Below are 24,381 nucleotides of genomic sequence, written 5' to 3'. Positions count from 1 at the left end.
GGGCAGAGCAGAGCCGCCACCCGCACCCGCAAGGTAGGCAGGCCTGTGACCGACCAGCGGAAGAGGCCCAGCTGCCTGCCGGCGCAGCAGACACGTCACCCCATTTGGACTAAGGGCAGAGCAGAGCCGCCACCCGTGCCCACAAGGTAGGCAGATCTGTGATAGACCAGAGGAACAGGCCCAACGGCCTGCCGGCATGGTAGACACGTCACCCCAACTGGAGTAGGGGCAGAGCAGAGCCACCGCCCGCGCCCAGAATAGGCCCAGCGGCCCGCCAGCGTAGTAGTCACGTCACCCAAATTGGAGTAGAGGCAGAGCAGAGCCGCTGCCCGCACCCTGAACAGGCCCAGTGACCCGCCGGCGTGGAAGTCACGTCACCCCAATTGGAGTAGGGGCAAAGCGGAGACGCCTCCCACACCCGGAACAGGCACAGCGACCTGCCGGCGTGGTAAACACGTCACCCCAATTGGAGTAAGGGAAGAGCAGAGCCACCGCCCGCGCCTGCAAGGTAAGCAGACCTGTGACCGACCAGCAGAACAGGCCCAGGGGTCCGCGGGCGTGGTAGACACGTCACACCAACTGGAGGAGGTGCAGAGCAGAGCCGCCGCCCGCGCCTACGAGGTAGGCAGACCTGCGACCGACCAGCAGAACAGACCCAGCGGCCCTCCAGTGTGGTAGACACATCACCCCAATTGGAGGAGGAGCACAGCTGCAGCCCACCCTGCAAGAGAGACTTTTCAACTATACAAGAGCAATATAAATATATAGGGGGAAAATTTCAAAAACACAACAGTTTCACTAAGCAGAAAGAAACACGAGCAGTATGAAACGACAAGGAAAGAAAGGACCACAAGCAATGCAGGTCAACTCAACTTTAGAAGAGGTAATAGCTGCAGCAGATGGAATGTCAGATAAAGAATTCAGGATATACATGCTTCAGATGATCTGGAGTCTCAAGGAAGACATTAGACAGCAAAATCAGACAATGAAAGATCACTTCGACAATGAATTACATAAACAAATCCAAGAAGCAAAAGATCAACTATACAGGGAGATAGAGGTAATAAAAAACAAAAAAAAAAGAAATCCTAGAAATGCAGGAAGCAATAAACCAACTTAAAAACTCAATTGAGAATAATACCAGCAGAGTAGAACACTTAGAAGATAGAACATCAGACAATGAAGACAATATTTCAACTTGAAAAGAACATAGACAGCTCAGCAAGACTGTTAAGGAACCATGAGCAGAACATTCAAGAAATATGGGATAACATTAAAAGACCAAACTTAAGAGTTATTGGGATACAGGAAGGTATAGAGCTCCAAACCAAAGGAATGAGCAATCTATTCAATGAAATAATACGAGAAAACTTCCCAGACTTGAAGAATGAGACAGAATCCCAAATCCTAGAAGCCTACAGGAAGCCGAATGTGCAAAATCATAAGAGATCCACACCTAGACACATTATAATGAAGATGCCCAGCATACAGAATAAGGAGAGAATTTTAAAAGCTACAATAGAAAGGAAGCAGACTACATTTAGGGGTAAACCAATCAGGATACAGCTGATCTTTCAACACAGACTCTGAAAGCTAGAAGATCCTGGAATAACATATTTCAAACACTGAAAGAAAATGGGTTCCAACCAAGAATCGTGTATCCAGCGAAATTATGCTTCAGGATGGAAGATGAAATTAAAACCTTCCACGATAAACAAAAGTTAAAAGAATTTGCAGCTAGAAAACCATCTCTTCAAAACATCCTTAGCAAAACATTACAGGAAGAGGAAATGGAAAATAACAATGAAAACCAACAGTGGGAGGTAGGACAGTAAAGGGGGGAAAATAATCAAAGAGGAAAACAAACCATGTTTAGTAACATAAATAAACAAATATGGCTGGAAGAACAAACCATATCTCAATAATAACCCTAAATGTTAATGGCTTAAACTCACCAATTAAGAGTCAAAGGCTAGTAGAATGGATCACAAAACAAGACCCAACAATATGCTGCCTACAGGAGATGCATTTGATAGGAAAAGATATACATAGACTGAAGGAGAAAGGTTGGGAAAAATCATATCACTCATATGGACTTCGGAAACAAGCAGGAGTGTCCATACTCATATCAAATAAAATAGATTTCAAGCCAAAGTTAATCAAAAGGGATAAAGAGGGACACTACATACTGCTCAAGGGATCCATACACAAACAAGACATAACAATCATAAATATATATGCCCCAAACAATGGTGCAGCTATGTTCATCAAGCAAACTCTTCTCAAGTTCAAGAGTCTAATAGACCACCATACAATAATCATGGGAGATTTCAACACACCTCTCTCACCACTGGACAGATCTTCCAAACAAAAGTTGAATAAGGAAACTATAGAACTCAATAACACAATCAACAACCTAGACTTAATTGACATATATAGAATATACCACCCAACATCAAGCAGTTACACTTTTTTCTCAGCAGCACATGGATCCTTCTCAAAAATAGATCATATATTATGTCACAGGGCAACTCTTAGACAATATAAAGGAGTAGAGATAATACCATGCATCTTATCTGATCATAATGGAATGAAACTGAAAATCAAAGATAAAAGAAGGAAGGAAAAATCATGCATCACTGGGAGAATGAACAATAGGTTACTGAATGATCAATGGGTTATAGAAGACATTAAGGAGGAAATTAAAAAATTCTTAGAGATAAATGAAAACACAGACACAACATATCGGAATCTATGGGACACATTGAAAGCAGTTCTAAGAGGAAAATTCATTGCTTGGAGTTCATTCCTTAAAAAAAGAAAAAAACCAACAAATAAATGATCTCATACTTCATCTCAAAATCCTAGAAAAAGAAGAGCAAAACAACAGCAAAAGTAGAAGGCAAGAAATAATTAAAATCAGAGCTGAAATTAATGAAATCAAAACAAAAGAAACAATTGAAAAAATTGACAAAACTAAAAGTTGGTTCTTTGAAAAAAATAAATAAAATCGACAGACCCTTAGCCATGCTAATGAAGAGAAGAAGAGAGAGAACTCAAATTACTAGCATACAGGATGAAAAAGGCAATATCACAACAGACACGTCAGAAATACAGAAGATATTCAGAAATTATTTTGAATCCTTATACTCCAATAAAAGAAGATAGTGAAGGCATCGATAAATTTCTTAAGTCGTATGATCTGCCCAGATTGAGTCAGGAGGATATAGACAACCTAAACAGACCAATATCAATTGAGGAAATAGAAGAAACCATCAAAAGACTACCAACTAAGAAAAGCCCAGGACCGGATGGGTATACAGCAGAGTTTTACAAAACCTTTAAAGAGGAACTAATACCAATACTTTTCAAGCTATTTCAGGAAATAGAAAAAGAGGGAGAACTTCCAAATTCATTCTACGAGGCCAACATTACCCTGATTCCTAAACCAGAAAAAGACACTTCAAAGAAAGAAAACTACAGACCAATATCTCTAATGAACCTAGATGCAAAAATCCTCAATAAAATTCTGGCAAATCGGATTCAAAAACATATCAAAAAAATTGTGCACCATGATCAAGTAGGATTCATCCCTGGGATGCAAGGCTGGTTCAATATACGGAAATCAATAAATGTTATTCACCACATCAATAGACTTAAAAATAAGAACCATATGATCATCTCGATAGATGCAGAAAAAGCATTTGACAAAGTACAGCATCCCTTTATGTTCAAAACTCTAGAAAAACTAGGGATAACAGGAACATACCTCAACATTGTAAAAGCAATCTATGCTAAGCCTCAGGCTAGCATCATTCTGAATGGAGGAAAATTGAAGGCATTCCCTCTAAAATCTGGAACAAGACAGGGATGCCCTCTCTCACCACTTCTGTTCAACATAGTTCTCGAAACACTGGCCAGAGCAATTAGACAGACGAAAGAAATTAAAGGCATAAAAATAGGAAAAGAAGAACTTAAATTATCACTATTTGAGATGACATGATTCTATACCTAGCAGACCCAAAAGGGTCTACAAAGAAACTATTAGAGCTAATAAATGAATTTAGCAAAGTGGCAGGATATAAAATCAACACGCATAAATCAAAGGCATTCCTGTATATCAGTGACAAATCCTCTGAAATGGAAATGAGGAAAAACACTCCATTCACAATATCCTCAAAAAAAATAAAATACTTGGGAATCAACCTAACAAAAGAGGTGAAAGATTTATACAATGAAAACTACAGAACCCTAAAGAGAGAAGTAGAAGAAGATCTTAGAAGATGGAAAAATATACCCTGTTCATGGATAGGCAGAACTAACATTATCAAAATGGCGATATTACCAAAAGTTCTCTATAGGTTTAATGCAATGCCAATCAAAATCCCAACAGCATTTCTTGTAGAAATAGATAAAGCAATCATGAAATTCATATGGAAAAATAAAAGACCCAGAATAGCAAAAGCAATTCTAAGCAGGAAGTGTGAATCAGGCGGTATAGTGATACCAGATTTCAAACTATATTACAGAGCAATAGTGACAAAAACAGCATGGTACTGGTACCAAAACAGGCGGGTGGACCAATGGTATAGAATAGAGGACACAGAAACCAATCCACAAAACTACAACTATCTTATATTTGATAAAGGGGCTAAAAGCATGCAATGGAGGAAGGATAGCATCTTCAACAAATGGTGCTGGGAAAACTGGAAATCCATATGCGTCAAAATGAAACTGAATCCCTTTCTCTCGCCATGCACAAAAGTTAACTCAAAATGGATCAAGGATCTTGATATCAAATCAGAGACACAGCATCTGATAGAAGAAAAAGTTGGCTATGATCTACATACTGTGGGGTCGGGCTCCAAATTCCTCAATAGGACACCCATAGCACAAGAGTTAATAACTAGAATCAACAAATGGGACTTACTCAAACTAAAAAGTTTTTTCTCAGCAAAAGAAACAATAAGAGAGGTAAATAGGGAGCCTACATCCTGGGAACAAATCTTTACTCCTCACACTTCAGATAGAGCCCTAATATCCAGAGTATACAAAGAACTCAAAAAATTAGACAATAAGATAACAAATAACCCAATCAACAAATGGGCCAAGGACCTGAACAGACACTTCTCAGAGGAGGACATACAATCAATCAACAAGTACATGAAAAAATGCTCACCATCGCTAGCAGTCAGAGAAATGCAAATCAAAACCACCCTAAGATACCATCTCACTCCAGTAAGATTGGCAGCCATTAGGAAGTCAAACAACAAGTGCTGGCAAGGATGTGGGGAAAAGGGTACACTTGTTCATTGTTGGTGGGACTGCAAATTGGTGCAGCCAATTTGGAAAGCAGTATGGAGATTTCTTGGAAAGCTGGGAATGGAACCACCATTTGAGCCAGCTATTCCCCTTCTTGGTCTATTCCCTAAAGACCTAAAAAGAGCATGCTACAGGGACACTGCTACATCGATGTTCATAGCAGCACAGTTCACAATAGCAAGACTGTGGAACCAACCTAGATGCCCTTCAATAGATGAATGGATAAAAAAATGTGGCATTTATACACAACGGAGTATTACTCTGCATTAAAAAATGACAAAATCATAGAATTTGGAGGGAAATGGATGGCATTAGAGCAGATTATGCTAAGTGAAGCCAGCCAGTCCCTAAAAAACAAATGCCAAATGTCTTCTTTGATATAAGGAGAGTAACTAAGAACAGAGTAGGGACAAAGAGCATGAGAAGAAGATTAACATTAAACAGGGATGAGAGGTGGGAGGGAAAGCGAGAGAGAAGGGAAATTGCATGGAAATGGAAGGAGACCCTCAGCGTTATACAAAATTACATACAAGAGGAATTGAGGGGAAAGGGAAAAATAATACAAGGGGGAGAAATGAATTACAGTAGAGGGGGTAGAGAGAGAAGAGGGGAGGGGAGGGGAGGGGAGGGGAGGGGAGGGGAGGGGAGGGGGGATAGTAGAGGATAGGAAAGGCAGCAGAATACAACAGACACTAGTATGGCAATATGTAAATCAATGGAAGTGTAACTGATGTGATTCTGCAATCTGTATACGGGGTAAAAATGGGAGTTCATAACCCACTTGAATCAAAGTGTGAAATATGATATGTCAAGAACTATGTAATGTTTTGAACAACCAACAATAAAAAAGAGAAAAAAGAAAAAAAAAGAATCTGCCCCGCCCCTGCGCAAAGTCAAAACTCTTAAGAGGCTGCAAGAATTCTGGTATCAAGAGTCAGTGACAAAATAGCATAGGTAGCTGGTCCCAGAGTCAACGTTTTAGAATTAGAAGGTTCATGATTCAACTTAACTTTGTAAATGCAACAACCAAGAAAAGTGACTGTTTAAGGACATGTTATCAGGTCACAGCAGAACCTAGTTTCCCAATTACCCATCCAGTGTGATTGCCCCTTTCCCAGCCCCGTAGCTTCTACTTTCTTCAGTCTCTTCCAGAACCAGCTGCAGCCCCTCTTTCCCTCGCATTCCTTTTTAACCACAACATCTAAGAAGGATGGTGATTCTGAACACCTAGATAAGGCTTCTGTAGTCAACGCTGACTGCATCCAGGGCTTTCACTCTGGCTTCCCTATTAGGACATCTATGGTTTTGACAACTGTGGTCGGGGTGGGGGACTGAAGAGCAAAGGATGGCTGGCAAGGCCAGGAGAAAGATTAATCTATGACTGATCTTGTACCACAGCAAGAGGTGGCAATAAGTCTGAAACATACGTGGCACCCTCGCTCTAGTCCCTCACATTCGACTTTCCAAAGCCTGGCTCTACAGTGCCTCACTGTGAGCATGTGATTGTTTCATCTCAAAGGTTCATTGAAACCTGCCTTTTTGGGCTGGGGATGTGGCTCAAGTGGTAGCGCGCTCGCCTCGCATGCGTGCGACCCAGGTTCGATCCTCAGCACCACATACAAACAAAGATGTTGTGTCTGCCAATAAATAAATAAATAAATAAATATTAAAATTCTCTCTCTCCTCCCTCTCTCACTCTCTTAAAAAAAAAAAAAAAAAGGAAACCTGCCTTTTGGATCTGCTCCAGAAGCATCCAAACTCCTAAGGTGTCCTACAATGGAAAAAGAGTAGGCTGCTGCCAGGCCTCTCTCCTGTCCCCCTCACCCCTGCCCCATGCTGCACAGATCCAAAACTCGCCCCTGGAATTGAAGGCAAAGACAGTAGAAAGTTTGGAGGACACCTGATTTCTTTAAGAGACAAAAAGGGTAACAGAGAGGGAAAGGGAGGGGGAGATACAGACATAGGCATAGCTCTAGATGAAGAGAGAGAGAGTTCATTATGTCATTATTCATTGTCTGATAGTCCAGGCACCTGAGGTTACCATGTTGCCTAAAAACAAAAGCTGTCATTTAATTAGCCTCTCCTCAACTGCTTCTCTGTGCTCAATACTACAAGTACCCCTCCCCCGGATTTTAGAAGTTTTTTGTAATCATGAACACAGAGTTACAATGCAAATAAGTTGCAAAGTGAAATGGAAAATCTTGCAAAGCCTACAGGACTTCATGGAATCTTAAAAAGGCTTGTCAGAAGACAGAACTGCAGGCTGCCTAATGGCTAAGGAGGACCAAGTAGCCTTAGACCAGTGAAGAGACAGAGAACCTCTGCCGCAGATAACAAGACACTTCAAGTGAGACTAGTTTGAATACCAACGAGTTAAAAGATGCTTTGGGGTTATACAGTTAAGTTGGGGCATGTTTTTGAAAAAAATGAAGCTTAAGATTGCATCAAAAGGAGAATCACAAAACAAAACATGTCTCCTACATTATACAATTTTATCCACACAAATAATCTGAGCAGTCAACTCTTATTGTATCATTAAGCTAAGACTTAGTGTATAGGTGAAAATAAACTTTGTTTCATAATTTCCACTTTCGTTTTAAAGGTAAGGTCCCAAGCAAAGTTTTCACCATAAAATTTTATACCTCTGTCATCAGTGGATTTATTTACTTTGTGTCCCTTAATGAAGACAATGGAGACCTCTTAAAGGTTCCATGGACCTCAGCATAATGCCGCCTCTCTGAGTTACACACCCTCATCCACAGTCATATGATGGGTTGTTATGGAAACATACAAGTAATAGTGATGTAGTTAACACTCCCAAGCCTTTCTATATATCAGCCCTGTTCCAAGTATGCCTTGAGCTTTAACTCATTCATTCCTCACAATAACACTTCAGGATAGAAGCCATTAAGATCCTCCTTTGACTGATGAGGAAACAAGACACAGAGAAAGTATATAACTTGTCCAGTGTCACACAGCTCAAATGATGGATGGCACTACATGGAGGCTGCAGAAGAATGCAGAATTATTTTTCCATAATGCAGTGCATCTGCCATGTGCATCGGAACTTTCTTCCTGAAGGAGAGATTACTGTTTCTCCTTAGGGAAAGAAAGCTACTTCGAAGACTGTCCCTAAGCATTACTCACCTGGAAGTGTTTAGGTTTCGATAGAGCTGCCCAAGGGACTCCAGCAGCCTCCCCTCCATCTCTCTGTCCCTGAATTGCTGAGCCAGGGCCAGCCAGCGCTCGTGGTACATGATGCATGCCTCAGGATTTGGGGACACAGAGCTGTAGAAATGGCAGAGGCATTTGGTGACCTGAAGCTGACCTGAACATAAAGCAGGACATGAATGAGATGTCTAGAGAGAGGACACAAGCAAAGTATGTTCCAACAATTTTCTCTAATGCTCCCCAGCAGCACGGGACATACTCACTCTTTAGATGTTGATGCCTTAAGCCAAACAGCAACGCCATTTCATAACATAGGCGACCGTGGGTCAGCTGGTGTTCAGACACCAGAACTTGAGCCAGCCAGAGAAGCACCTGTACTAATTCCATGTCGGTCTCCTTGCAGGTCTGGAGTTCCGAATAGAGTTGGACTGCCTGAAGGAGAAAGTCCCTGGCTGGCTGTGGAGCCCAGGACTTGAAGGTCAGGTAACCAAGATTGGCCATAATCACTGCCTGGTTACGTACATCCCCCATCTCCCAAGCTCTGTTCAAGGCCTGGAGATAGTTCACGGCAGCTCTGCTCACACAGCCTTCATCTAGGAGTGCAAGCCCCAGGAGGTTATGGACCACTCCACTTTGGGCAACACTTTCTGTCTCCTTCAGGGAGCATAACAGTGGCTCAAGAATTTCCAGAGCCTTCTTCGCCTGTCTGGCTAAGAGATACGCCCATGCCAGACAGAGGGAAGACTCAAAGACTTCTGGCTCACCCAGCAGCTGCCCCAGCATCAAGGACTGGCTTAGGTAGTGGATGGCACCATCAGGAGACCTGTGTTGGAGGTATGTTTTGGACAGGATGAGACACAGAGACCTCTGGGTGCTCCAGTCAGCTTGTTCCTCACAGGCAGCCAGCGACTGCCTGAGTATTGGGCAGGCCAGGGCAGAAACTTCACCCCAGCTTGAGGAACAAATGCCAAGGAGCTTGGGGGTATTCTGGAGGACCAAGTAGACCTGCCAAACCGGAAGAGATGCGCCCTGATCACTCTGAGTACCATGTTGCTGGACAGAGGCCACTGCAAGATGCGGAAGATATTTCTTGTCATAGAGAAAACTCAAGATGGTAGCCATAGCATCTGAAGGAGGAAGATGTCCAGACAAGAGCTGCAGGCGCTCAGCAAAGGGCAGGACTTCCTCATGCCGGCCTAGCTTCAGGAGCAATTGAATGGCCAGAAAGCAGGCCCTGGCCTCCAGGGGGCTGCTGCCCTCCACAATTCCCTGGCGCAGCACATAGGCCACCACATCAAGCTCGCTCTTGGCACTGGACTCACGGTCTGGCAGGCAGGCCAGCAGAGCCCCTGCCTTTTCCAGCAGGCCTGGGCCTTTATGCACCAGCCTCTGTCTCAGATAGATGGCAGCCAAATGGATGTACAGAGAGGCCACCAAGGATAGGTCCCCAAAGGCCCCATCGAGAATGTGGATGGCCTCCTCAAAGTACACCCTGGCCTGGGAGAGCTTGACTTTCCTGACACTCAGCCGGCCCAAGAGGAAGCAGAGCCGGGCATGCGCCCAGGTCATATGGCTCTTCTTGGCCCACTTCCTGGAGGCCTCCAGATAGGCCACAAGCTCATCCTCTTCAGAGAAGTTGTAAAACGAAGAAGTAAGAAAAGAGAAGGAGAAATCGTACAGGCTCTTAAAGTTGTCGGTGTAACCCTCATGATCCAAAAAAGCCAATAAGGAGCCAAAGTTATCAGCCTCCTCCTCATCCTGATCAGTGTTGAGGTCCATGAAAAGTTCGGGATCATCAAGGTCATCAGGTTCTGGGAGGAGATAGCTGTCGGAGGCGGCTGAGAGGAGCTCCTCCTCCTCCAGGTGGGAATCCCCGGAGCTGCTGGAGTATCTGGAGCCCACGAACTGTCGCTCCTCCCAGGCTCCACCAGACCTGGCCTCGTGGAAGCCTTCAGCCTGGGATGCTATAAGGATAGGCAGAGTTGAGCAACCTTGAGCATCTGCAACTTAGGCAAGAGGACAAGCGAGCTAACCTGAAGGAGGAGAGGCCAGGTTCAGCATAATTTCTACTCACCGCTCAAATCATTGGGAAGATTCTGGATGGATTCAAACCCACCTAGGTAGAGATGAAGGACAGACCTAATGTTAGGTCAGAATGAGTCACCATGCCGATGCCTCCAGGGACCCAGGCCAGGAACCCCTAGGGAAGCTTCGTAGTGAAGTTTCAGACCATCAGTTATCATTTAAAAATGATATCATTTAAAAACTTCCACATCAGTTTAAGAGATGTATGGACCCGACCTTCCTATTTAACCCATACACTTTACAGTTGGGAACTGAGACCCAGAGTCAGAGAAGGAAATCTGGAAACAAGCTCTATACCAAAAGGCTGGTATGGGGTGGGGGAATGATAAAATCTGAAGGCCAGAAAGATGCAAAACTCTCAGCAAGTTTCCACAGAGCCAGGCCTGAACTCCAAGTACAGAGCATCTGGCAGGGTGTGACACTGCTCCCTTTCCGCGTGTATCACATGCTCCATTCACTTGTCACCCATCCACTTGACAAGCATGGGTTAATGTGCACAAGGCACTGGACACTGCGCTTGGTAAAAGTGGCACAAGCAGGGGGACTAGGAAAGGAATAAAGAGCAAAATGCCTCTGAGGTGCCCAGTTTTGTTCCCTGAAGTACACAGGTGGGATGAGGAGGAAGAAAGGAGAATCCTAAGTACAGCTTTAGCCATCTTAATTTTGAGTTACTTGCAGGAGTTCTCAGCAGAGAATAGAGTAGGTCTGGAGCTAAGGAGCAAAGCGGAGACTGCCAATACAGATTTGTGGCCCACAGCAGGTCACCAGGAGCTGGCCAGCGTCCCAGGATGGAATGTGATCACACAGGCAAAGCATTTGGAAGGAGAGTAGAGCAGGAAGGGAGGGAGAACAGGAGAGGGAGATTAGTTAATAAGCCTGAAGAACACTAGAATGTCTGGCAGAAAGGGACCAAAAAGGCAAAGAGGAAAGTCGCAGAGGCCAAGGTGTCTTGGGATGCAGGCACCGAGCATCATAAAAGTACAACAAGATGAGGTAAGAACCAAGAAGATGGGTTGAGCTCGGCAGTGAATAAATTAACACTCTTGCCTGAAGAGCCACCGTGGAGCTGAGGAGGTAAAGGCCAGATTCACAAGACATAGATGGGGGTTGCTAAAGAGAAGATTCCACCTCTTCCTGACAGAAAAGCAACAGCTGTCTGTAGGCCCTTTCTGGGTTGCCAGAAAACGTGGAAGACCCGCAGACCCCTCATTGAGTCAACCTTCTTCCTTCTGCTATCCAGGGAATCCTGCTTCTGAGATGGTCACTGCAGACACTCAAAGTCTGCAACTTGTAGAGTGGAGCCCCCACAGCTAAAGATGGAGAGCTGAGGAGCTTGGCTCTGGAAAACTGCTCACATTCCCTGGCCTCTCTGACACTGAGAGGTGTGTGCCAGTCTTACTGCAGTCATTTATCTTGGGGCCAGGACATCAAGAGCCCAAATGAGTTACCAGATGGGAAGATGAATCAGAGGGTCACTCCTTCCCAAGTCACAGGTCAAGAAAGCTGGACTCTATCATTGAGACAGCCCTCTGCCAACTGCCTTGGTGCCAGGGCGGCTGCATGACTCTAGGGCACAACCTAAGCTCAGCAGAGCTGCACCCCTGACCTTTAACAAAAGACAACATGCTGCCTGGGCCTACCCTTGGGTCTCACAACCAATGGATCAAGAGTAGCAGATAACCTCTGACCCAAGTCTGCCACCTGCCTCTGCCCTCCCATGGCACACCCTGAGCTTTCCTTGGTTTTCAGTCTTCACCCACATCTACTAGGCAGTGTCAGCTTCAACTGGCTGCCTCAGAGTTATGGACCCGTGTGATCTGCTCAAAAGCAAAGCTGGGCTGGGAGCTGATATCTGGGGTAGGTGTTCCTCCTATACATGGATAAAGTCTCCAACCCCCTCCTATATCCTGGGAGTTGGCCTGACAGTGCCTCATGCAGTATCTCTGGATGTACCCATGAAATATGGCCCATCTACACAGGAGTGGACACAACATCACCATCACTGAAGAGGTGGAATAAAAAAGAATTCTTCTTCAAACCATCATCAGAGAATGAATGTGCTTCCTGACACAGGAAATCAGTATCATCCATTCATTTGCTCACCCAATCCTTCAGAAATTGAGGAAAATGTGCGAGACAATGAGGCCCCTCACCCCACAAGGCAAATGTATCCAAGAGCCCAATATCATTTTGTCTGGGGCAGTGTGGCGAAAGGGACTGTCCTGATGGGTAGTTAGAAGACAGCAGTTCTTATTTTGGCTCTGGAATTAATTCATTTGGACCTCAGTTTCCCAGTATGGAAAATGAGGGGAGAAATCATCTCTTAGGGCCCTTCCAGCTGTGACATCATATGACCCCCATCTTTCTTATTAGGTTTTTATTTCATCTCTCAAAAGAGGGACTTCAGCCAGAGTTCAGGAAGTTCTTTTCTGAGGTTGGGATAGAAGACCCAATGCAGCTGACACTCATGGTGTAGGCAAGTGGATTTCATCTTATCTCATAGTTTCTAGACAATATGTCCTGTGCAATGTCAGAAATATCTGAAATCTAAAGTGAAATGCAGCTAATCAAATATGATCCAGTCATCAACTGAATAGTGACTATGGCCCCAAATTCCTGGATGGGATTAGAATTTAGAGATAGTCTATTCCTGAGTAGGGATACCCTCCTAGTTGAGGAGGTTAAAGACCAAACACTCACTAAGCCTGTAGACAGATGTAATGTCAGTTTGAGCCAGTGTGTGGAGGAAGCTGGCACACTCCGCTTTCTTGTCGTTTCCCAGGGCCCACAGAGAGCACCTTTCCTCATCACTGAAAAACGCAGAGTTCTTGCTCCTGCATGGGGCACAAGACAGAGACAGGTCAGTGCCAGGTTCCAGGCTCCACCTCCTTCTCTTTGTTCTTAGGATGCAGTAAAGAACTTAGAGAAGCAATCAACCCATTGCTCATGGCTGAAATCAGACTCTTCATCTTACTGTTGCAAATTATATTTTTCCTGCCAAAGAAAAAGAACTATTAGCACCTCGTGCACAGAGAACTGAGCTGTGTGGTTATCAAAGTAGGTCAAAGTGGAAATGCAAACACCCTTCTTCCTAAAACTCCATTCCTCCCCCGCAAGAAAAAAGAGAAAAAAAAAAAAAACCTCTCAACCACAACCCACTCTTTGAGGCCACATGATGCCCGGTTTTTATGGGATAAATAGGATCTGGTTGTTGTATAAAGATTGGAAAGGAACCATTAAAAGAAGTTTCTTTGCCCTTAGGCTATTTGAGGAAAAAGTTAGGGACAAGTAATACAATCTAGAGGAACAATGAAGAGAGTTTCACTGTGGTGGGAAGGAATCCGTCACAGTTGCTGAGACTTGATTACATGGCAGAGAACAGCATTATGTAATATGAAGGGAGAAAAAGCATGGGTAAGGGAGTCAGGGGCCTGGAAGAAATGATCATAAACATAGGATCTCTATACTCATCCTGCTGTGTAACCTGATTGTTAAGACTAGTTTGCTTACTAGAGATGTGTTATGGAGTTGTTAAAAATTTACATGGAATTAGTTAAGAATTTGCAACTAGAAATGCCTCAGGAAGCATTCAATCCACTACCTAGCTGAAAATGTTTTAAGATCACTTTCAATTGTTTTTGAACCTCAGGGCCAATTTTTTTTAAGTTTTATTTGTTCTTTTTAGTTATACATGACAACAGAGTCTGTTTCTACATTTATACAAAAAATAGAGTATATCTTATGGATATAAGATATGGATCCCAGTCTTGTGGATGTACACAATGTTGACATTCACTGTGGCATATTCACATATATTCACAGGAAAGTTAGATCAGATTCATTCCATTGTCTTTCTTATGCCTAAACAATTACCTGAGAAATCCAAGAGTTAATAATGGCTAATACTTTTGGAGGGTTATGATGAATCATACACTATTATCTCATTTAATCCCCATAATTGCCCTATGAGGCATGTACAATTTTGTGTGTGTGCATTAGTATTTTTTTTTAAAGAGAGAGTGAGAGAGGAGAGAGAGAGAGAGAATTTTTAATATTTATTTTTTAGTTCTCGGCGGACACAACATCTTTGTTTGTACGTGGTGCTGAGGATCGAACCCGGGCCGCACGCATGCCAGGCGAGCGCGCTACCGCTTGAGCCACATCCCCAGCCCTGCATTAGTATTTTTAATGAAGAAATATTTTCATCTACAACAAGAAAATGTTATCAAAAGGAATCAATGTCTACTTATTTCAACTAGGATTAATTCAAGGCCAGTTTTCCCACTATGGAAGTAAGATACTTCTAAGTGCTCTATCGACTACCCTGGGGAATTATAAGGAGCTCCAGGGTGGCTGGTAGGAACAGGCCCTGCTCCTGGCACTGAGTCAACATCAAGCACTATCTTTAAGGTGGTTAATTCACCAAGCCCAAGGAGTTTTCCCTCATGCATACACTGAGCCTCCTCTACAGAAGAGGTAGGGGTTCCTCGAAAATCTCCAGAATTGTCCTTCTGTGCCTCTTTCTCCTGTCTGGTCCCTTGTCCTATGAGCTCAAGGCAGGTACAATTTACACCTTTTTTGCAGAGGAAGAAATGGAGGCACCGAAAACTGAAATGTGTGTTTTGGACGTGGTAGATCAGGGAATAATAAAATTCAGGGAGGGTGTGCTGTGGCCAGCCACTCACCCTTTGTCTCCATAGCTCTGGTAAGGCAGCTTAAAATCCAAAGAAGAAGCTTGCAATTACATGAAGAGCTCAGGGCTACCGCAGTAAATAATGGCAGAACTGGTACTAGAGCCATGTCCTGATTCTGGCCTAGGGTTTATCTCACCATGTCCACTGAGCCCCCATTTCTCTGGCCTGATGTCCAGATTCTCCCCAAAGAGCTGCCCATCTCATTTACTGTTCCTAATAACTCTATGATGTAGGTGTTTAAACCCATGTTCATAGATGAAGAAAATGGTTATGAAAGAGTCCATGTTCAGAATTACACAGCCACAAAGTGATGAAGCTGAGACTGAATCTTAGGTCTTGTACCTCTGAGGTCCACTGCCTCAGACTTGAACTGCTAGCGTTCTGACTTTCAGGTACTTGGAGAGAGTTCAAGGAAACTGACAAATGACGTTGTGGATTTCCAAAATGAAAGCTTGGTTAGAAGAATATGGCAAAGCTTCTGGCAATATGATAGCCTAAAGTATTCTAAAGGGCTCTTCTCTCTGGACACACAAATCCTGGATAATGTACAGCAGAGGTAACTACTGTGAGCCATGCTTTAACTCTAAAGAAAGGGAAATCCCTGGGATCCAGAAAATAAAGCAGAAACCAAACTCAGGTTGGTAAGTTAAAGCAGTTGGCCCAGAGACCCTAATGGTTTCAACTCAGATACTGGCCCTCAAAAGTGGGGCTCACCTTGCAATGATCCCCAGGATCAGGAGATGTGACTTTGAATCTGTGTCAAGCAGGGAACTGAATTAAGCTCTATTCATAAAGTCTGGACTTCGAAAGGGTCAAAGAACTTCCTCAAAGAGATGAGTGGAAAATTTTGCCCTGCCTGTCAAGAGCACACTTTTCATCTACCTGAGTCCCTAGGGAAAAAAAAATCAAACAACTAGGCCTACACCATTGAAGGTGTGGAATCTGAATTTACACTGTACAGTGAAGGTGCCACAAAGAACAACAGTAAAAAAATTAGTTCTGGATCATGAGTTCTTAGGATTCCAGGAGAAGCAAGTGTAAAACTTACTCCAAGGGAAATTTTCTTCAGTCCATGATTCATGCAACACTTCTAAATGTTGGAAATTATTTCACATAACAAAAAAATACAAATCCAAAAGTACAAATTAAGGAAATGAACTACCCACAAAGACATTGAGATCCAGAAGATGCATACTCAGGTAAATATATTCTGCACAACTAGAAATAGCACTAATCCAAAGAATAATTTATAAGCCTGGTTAAAACAATGAAATAAATAGAATGAATAGAAACTTCAAAGAAAAGATGAAACATTGCAAAAGGAGAAACAACCATCTGTGAACACTAGGAAAATTCAAATAGAAAACAAAGGCATGGAAATTAAAGACAATATGCCATTTAGGGGTAGGAGATTAAATAGCAAGTTTAGTTACAGCTGAGGAAAAAATTAGTGAAACTGAAGATCATTTTGAGGAAATTACCCTGAATGTGGTCTAAAGTAAAAAATGGTGAACTATTACAAAAGAACTGATTAAGTAAGATTGAGGATAGAATGGGTCCAACATACCTCTGAGAGGAATTCCACAAGAGAGATTAAAGAATGAGAGAGAGGCAGTATTCAAAGGGAGAATGATTGAGAATTTTCCAGAATTGAAGAAAGACATGAGTCTTCTGATTGAAGAAGCACACCAAATCCTGAGCAAAATAAATAAAAATAGTATCATTTTTAACAGGAGGTCCATTTCTTCATGTTTATAGGTCTTTTCAAATTTTCCGTTTCTCCTAATTTTTCCTTTTGGGTTCAATTATCTATTACTTCACTGTTCAATTTCATGGGATGAAAGAATTAAATCTAAACAATAAGAACATAGACTAATGAAATAGAAACAAAATGAATAAGAAAATAATCAATGTAAATGTTGGAGAGAGATACTTGGAGAGAGTTCAAGGAAACTGACAAATGACATTGTGGATGTTAATGTAATTTTAAAATGTTAATGTAATTTTAAAAACATGGTTGACCAAAGGGAAAAAAATGGCTCTCTAAAAAAACTAATAAAATAAAATGCTGAAAATGGACTTAGAAATTTATATTAATAGTTACTTTCCCTCACACTTTGAAGATGCTATTCTGTATCTAGTTAAATTATCATCCAAGAGTATATTTTTCAGTATATGTAAGACAAAGAAGAACAAATTACTAGGAGTATTTACAATTCACACATCTTCTCTGAAATAACTACTAATAGAGGTACTTTTTGAAGAATAAAGTAAATAATCTACTATAAATTTATTATGGAATATATCATATGGTATAATTGTATGGTTTCATCAGTGACAAAGAAAAAAATTAGAAACTTAGAAAAAATACTGTTTACTTACATAGAAACAGCTATGAAACTAACAACAAAATTCTCAACAGCAAAAATATCTGCCACAAGAAATGGAAAATATAAAAAAGACAAAGATAATATGAAGACTAAAATGAGGATATAATAAAAGATAGAATTTTTAAAAATTGTAATACTACTTTTCTTTATGTTTTTTTCTTATCTTGAGTGCACTAATGTACCAATCTTGTTTGTTTGTTTGTAGTTTAGACATGCAACTGTATACATTTTCTTTAAGTAACACTGTTCAAATGAATTATACTTATCCCAATGTGAATAAATCCTCAGTTTACAATGTTAACGGAAAAAATGCCAGTTGCAGAAAACAAATTATATGAGATTTTAAGTAGGTAATATCAAATTTTTTCTTATTAAACAATTAACAATTTTTTAAAGTATCAGAAAAAAAGACTGAAAAGATAACAAAGCAATTTCAAGCAGCATTTGCCTCTGGAGCAGGAATCAGAAGATAAAAAGTCAGATAGGGTAAAAAGATCCCCCAAGTCTTTTGCCTTGTAAAACATGCACAAACACATCTCAGATCTTTTCCAACATTAATAAAAGAAGGATATGACTTTCTATCACACTCGGAAGCTCCAAATTCCCCAATGCCACTCTGGCCAAACCCAAATACTGTATCTATTTGGGCAAAATGCTGGCTGCAAGTTTTAAGAACCGGCTTTCCATCGGCTACTGCTGAGAAACTAGAGAGCTGGGGTTAAACGCTGTGCTGTGAGAAAAAGGAAATCCAGTTTTACTTTCCAGGACAAGCAGGGGCCCTACCCTATGGGTCAGAGGCATAGGCTAAATCTGACCCAGGAGACAGCCTGTGGAGGAATTCCTCTCTCAATACAGGACCAATTTGGTATGTTTGTGTGTGTACACACACCTCATGGAAGAATAGGGAGGGAACCCATGTAGAAGAGATCTTCAGCTAACGCTGAGACCATCCTCAGAAATCCCCTACCAAAAGATCACAGGCTCAGAGTGACACCCAGTGGCAGCCATTGGCACAGCACACAGGGGCCATACCCAGGCGACCTCAGCACACTGTCCACTACTTGAGGCCACTTGCTGGGCTACCATTCATTTGAGCTCAAAATTCACCCTCCTCAGTGGTTCAAGAAGATCTGCAATCCAGAGAGGGTCTGGGGGTATACTATGACCCGGTTCCCCTTGATTTTCCCCATCTCCAGCCTCTCTTTCCCCTTCCCTACCAAATTGGGCAATCTGTGGTTCATGAAGTCCCACAGGTGACAGCGAGGACCAACAGATGGCACTGTGGATAAGAAGAAAGTGGTGCAGCCTCCTTGTGTGATACAGGGGCTGTGTGAGAGTGTGGCCCTTACAACCAAGCCATCTAAAATGTGGTGATTAAATTAATTTAATGGTACTAAAAGTTGTTGCCATGTAGGGCAAGATGCAAGATGCCTAAGTCCAAATATAATCCATTAACTCCAAGGCCTGCCTCTGTTATCCTATGAACACTGAGTCTCAACTCAAAGATGATGACACCTCATGGCATACTCACATTGGAGAGCAGGAATCGGGATCTATGCTCTTGGTGGGGACAAAGCCCACTTCTCCTGAGCTCATTGACTTCCCAATGAACCACTGAAGCCCCGGGATGACGAAGCCCACAATCTCAATGCTTTCTCCCTGGCAGAAGCTCAGTTCGTCCTTTTCTTTCCGCTCATAATCCTTCGAGGCCTTGCATCGTCCTCTGCCTGGGGAAATGGCACACAGCTCATAAATAAGGCACCAGCAGCCAAGCCTTCCCTGACCTGCCAATGCGCAGAGACTGAGTGAGGGGACCCAGGCTTTAAAACTTTAAAGATGAGTAAAACTCCCCCCCCAAAAAAAAATAAACTGGCAAGAATGACACAGGGTAACTGGCTTCTCATTTTGCTAAAGTAAGGCATTCAAAAAGAGGAACTATGATGCACTTCCACCACTGTTTTATTTTTTTAAAAAAGATGTTTAGAAAAGCATAAGAAAAATAGTCTCCAGATACTGGATATGCCTTAAAACTGGATAAATGTGGTTTATGAAAAATTGAAAAGTTCACAGCATTGTCCTGGTATGATTTTGCCACTGCCATGTAAACACCTGGCCATGAGTGGCACAAATCCACAAACCAGTGTGCGAGGATCACTAAACCAGAATATCTCTATACATCCTCCAGCTGCTTTGGCCACTGTGACCCTCAGTCACAGTGAGATGGGGATAATAAGCACACCTGATGCTCATAAATGTTAGCGTCAAAAAGACAATGTGCACAATGCCTGGAATCTAGTCAACCCTCAGTAGAGGTCAGCCTCGTTATCACTGATAGAATGGAAAGTGCTGATGATCAGAGGGATCTAAAAGTCTCTCTTTCTGATCACAGTAACTACCCAATTTTCTAACAAATTAGGATCTAATCATTCTTTATGATTGTTGTACAATTCAGTTTACAAAGAACATTTATGTCATTTTCTCAGAATTTTCCCGAGTCCTAAAAGATAGGTAGGGCAACCATCAAACCCCTTTGTCTAGACTACTAAGTAGAAGCAGCACTAAGAGTGAATTGTGCAAGAAGCTTATAGTAGCAAACTGAGTCTAGAACTTCCCACTAATCCTGCTCTCCTGGAGATGGTGGCCTCCGTTTCCATGTTTGCTTTTATTCCTTTTCTAACACCACTGGCTCAGTTCTTTTCAGATATTTCCCTCAAGTTTCTACCATGACGTCTTCAAGATCAGAAATTCTCCTGCTTTGTGGGACAACAGGACTTACCATGACATCTATAATAAGAAATGGTACTACGTGATTTACAGAGGCCATCATGTTTAGTTCTCTTGATGATATTTGAAGCTGGTTTTATTATATCATTTTACTAATAATGAGGACAGATGAATGGTCAAGGTCCCAACGGTATTAAGTTGAACCCAGAATAGATTTTGAAGCCCCTCATTCCTAACTATAAGGCAACATTGCCTCAGAAAGCTAAAAATCTTGTTTATGGTCAGTTATTGATTATCTCTAACATCTGAGTTCCATAATTCCTTCCAGTTCTTTATTTTTAAAAGTGTCATTCATTTGGTCTTAGAACTTGTACAATTGCACTTTTTGCTACAGGTATATGCCAGGGACCATAGTGAGGAAGGGAACTTGAGGGATGACAATGATAGGAAGGTATACTCTAAGTACTTCATTATCCAAAATGGACACATGTATGCTCACAGTTAGGGGTGTGTGTGTGTACACAAACAAGTAAAGATTACCTGTAATACAGGCATGTGTGAACATATATGTATGTGTATGTTCATTTATTTCATTTGTTCATTCCACAAATATTTTCTCTACTATGTGCCCAACATTCATATTCTTTCTGAATTCAAGTTTTATTTCAAATAATTTTAAGGAAAATTGGAAATATTTTCACCCAGAGATTGAAATAGGCCATCTATCAGTCAAATCGGCTCACAGAATACTTAATTTGACACACACCAGGGTTTTTTTTTTTTTTCACCTGTCCGTCTTTAAATCTCTATCATCCTTCCATTAAGCCCTCCACACATCCCTGAGTCATGGCTACCCCTGCAGGCATGTATAGCTGCAGCCCTGACTTGAGACCTCTTATTTCACAGGCAAGAAAACCCACCCATACAGATAGGACTGACTTCCCCAGATCCAGTCAGTAGCAGAAACAAGACAGGAATTTACAACTATTCCAAACCTGCAGATAAAATTAGTAGGCAGGACAACATCATCTCCTTAACAATACTGTGTTTTGAATTCAGTCATACCCATCTGATAGGAGCCTGTCCAATCCTTCTTCCTGGAAAGACCACAGTTTCCTGGATAATTCTTTAGGAACCATCTGCCAATGGAAACATGGGGTTTGCAAACAAACATAGATTTCAAAAAAAAAAAAAATAGAACAATGAGCAGAATTGTCTATAAGGAAAATGATAATGAAGATCATAAGTACTGCTATTTGTCTTATTTTAACGACAGCAAATACTTATTGAGAACTTACTTTATACCAGGCACTGTGGAAAGAAATGGGGTCCAGCAGACTTGGGGTATTTTCTGGCTCTGCAGTAGTTTGTCAGTTAAATATCTAACAAACGATCCTTTTACATTCTCACTGTCAGATTCTCTACCAGACAACCTGGAGTCCATGGTCTGGGAAAGTGTTTATTATCACTCTATATGTTTGCGTTTATAGTATCTTCAGCAGGGATTCCCAAACTTCAGTGAGAAAAACATTCACTGGGGAGTTTATTTCAAAATATTGACTCCTGGTCCCAATCCCAAGAGAGTCTGAGGGGAACCAGAGAGTCTGATTTGTACTGAAATCCCCAGGTCATGCCAATAAAAGTGGCCTTCAGTCCATAGATTGAAAAATATTGCATAAGGGGAGGCCATGGGGTATATTTCCTCTTAGATACAAGATCCTTCTGAAATTTAGAGCTGTCTCCAATTTCATCAAATTGTATAACTCTTGACTATTAAAAAAATAAAGCAATAAAAATCCACTCCAATTTTATTCTCTTCCAAGTATTGTGGAAGCCATTATCTGAAAGCAAGACTACTCTGTTCTATACAGATCTCAATCTGCTCAGGGAATCTCTCAGGAAGTGGAGGGGGGGGGCTACTCACTGATGGAAAGGGACAGGCAGAGGCTCCAGGACTGAGGCAGGCACCAGGCCCCGCTGACCAGTCACCAAGGACATGCCTTCCCATTCAGATTCTCCTTCAGAGATCTTCACAGAGATTAGCTCATTCTTGCAAAGTGTCAAACACTCGCCTTCCTTCTCAGCTGGCTGAGTCAAGGAGCACAGGGCTCTGCAGAAGAAGTGGCCTGTAATCATGAAAAAAAAAAAAAAAAAAAAAAAGCCCTTTCCAATGAGTTGCAAGATGTTACAAAAGATTATCATTCAAGGTAAAATTTCTGTCGAGAACCCAAATGTTTTGCTTTCTGAGAGTAAAATGGACTATGGGCAGGAAAAAGGGGAGATGGGAACATGATAAGAGGTCCTTTGTGATCCCAGGAAAAGTGGCAAGAAAAAAAAGCCACTGAGAGGAAATTCACTTAAAATAGACACCAACATTTCTGAGAAATCTGTAAGAATAAGGAAGGCTTAATTGGGACCTTACTTTAAAAAGAGATAAAACAAAAACTACAAAAATACATTTTCACGTAACAGAATTTGAATTATAATTGCAACTTCACACTAAAGCTTAGACCCAACAAAGAATAAGTTGATTTAGGTGAATGTAATTACCCTGAGTTTTATAATAATGCAAGATGCAATTATTTCTTTCATGCATGAATTGTGCAATGCAATCATAAGAGAATCATTTATATAAAAATATTGTATGCAAATCTGGCTCTTTCAATGTGTTTACTAAGTCATCTGACTTGGCCATCTGCCAATCTGATGGTGTCTTCATTTGTAAACAGATCATGGGTTGCTTCAGGAGTTCTTCAACATCACTTTGCTTAATTTCACTAAATACTTCAGGTTTTTCAAGATTTGCAATTTGATTTTGCAATCAAATTTTATCACGTTTTGATAAGTGTTTCTCAATCTTAGATACCATTAGAATTACATGAGAAATTAAAAAGAAAAAAATTGCCAATGACTGGGGCCCCATCTCCAGGAATTTTAAATTGGCCAAGGTGGAACCATGGTATGGGCATCTTTTTAAAACTCCCCAGGGCTGCCTAATATCAATCAGTGAGATTGACCAACAAGGTTGTTGATGGAATGTCAGTGTTGAACTGAAAGGAATGTTAGATGTACAGTTATAACAGTAGGTTCATTTGTGAGTATTCCCATGTTTGAATGATTTTTGTCTCCCTTGGTATCCTAATTATTTCAGTGACTCCCATTAAAAATATGAAAGGGGGCCCATCCCCCACCTATGCCGGCCTCACCTTCCTGTACCAGGAGACTCAAGTACATGGTTTCCAGGTGTTCATCAACTATAGACACTTGGATCTCTGTGTCCTCCACCAACCTGCAGTTGAGCCAGTACTTGTGGTCAAAGAGAAGGTGTTCCAAACAAGTGGACACATAGCCTGGAAGTCAAGCCAACAAGGTTCCTGAACTGGATGAGTTCTGTGCTTAGCTGCAAAAGAAAGTGAGTGAGCTCCATCCTGAGCATCACCCAAGGCCCCATCCCCAACCTGCCACATAAGTGGAAGTAGAATAGAACAGCAAAATAGGCCAGTTAGAAACTTTCTAGAATGAATTGATTCTTCTCAGCATCTGTTGGGAAATATGAGTCATGTTTAAAGTGATATTTACTATTTCAGCATACTGTGGGTCTCTGTAAATGCACTGAGATGACCAAACCTATTTACCTTTCTCTAATACAACCACAGAGGTCTCCAAGTTTACCAGGTTGACTCTGAGGGTTCCTGGTCTCCCCTTCACATTCTCCTGACCTAAGGTTCAAATTCCTGTGGCCCAGATGATGTAGAGATTGAGAAGTTTCTCCATGGTTCACAAAAGTCAGGATTGACTTCATTCTCCCTATTCTAACCCTGCCCCTTATCCAGTGCTCAGCAAGCTCTGCTTTGTGAAAAGCAGACTAAAAGCTATGTAAAATATGAAAAAAATGATATACAATTCTTTGACATGTCCCCAAACATGAATTATTTGTATTAACATTTTGCTTGGTTTTTTTCTTCCTTTCTTACAAAAACCTATTTCCATCCTGG

At 41.8% G+C, this 24,381-nt stretch overlaps 1 protein-coding gene across 7 annotated transcripts in view; it reads right to left on the bottom strand.

Moving 5' to 3' along the window:
- Window positions 1-24,381, bottom strand: part of SH3TC2 (SH3 domain and tetratricopeptide repeats 2) — a gene marked incomplete at its 3' end in the record, with an annotated part of 95,809 nt that overhangs the window by 53,281 nt on the left and 18,147 nt on the right. For 6 of the 7 annotated variants that reach the window (XM_081286922.1, XM_081286926.1, XM_081286921.1 and 3 more), the window contains exons 5-12: window positions 23,593-23,736; window positions 22,311-22,512; window positions 21,452-21,525; window positions 19,194-19,389; window positions 13,279-13,412; window positions 10,568-10,609; window positions 8,757-10,457; window positions 8,470-8,650 (exon numbers count right to left, since the gene is read on the bottom strand). In XM_081286922.1, coding sequence (XP_081143048.1) covers window positions 8,470-8,650; window positions 8,757-10,457; window positions 10,568-10,609; window positions 13,279-13,412; window positions 19,194-19,389; window positions 21,452-21,525; window positions 22,311-22,512; window positions 23,593-23,736 — 2,674 coding nt within the window. Of the gene's footprint in view, window positions 1-8,469; window positions 8,651-8,756; window positions 10,458-10,567; window positions 10,610-13,278; window positions 13,413-19,193; window positions 19,390-21,381; window positions 21,526-22,310; window positions 22,513-23,592; window positions 23,737-24,381 lie in introns of those variants that run through there. The other variant, XM_081286925.1, reaches the window with a different exon arrangement.

This window comes from Spermophilus citellus, assembly GCF_964194105.1.
Source record: "Spermophilus citellus genome assembly, chromosome: 1".
NCBI classification, from domain to species: Eukaryota; Metazoa; Chordata; class Mammalia; order Rodentia; family Sciuridae; genus Spermophilus; species Spermophilus citellus.
Note: the sequence above shows the minus strand (reverse complement) of the source record. Positions and strands in the feature narration are given on the sequence as shown.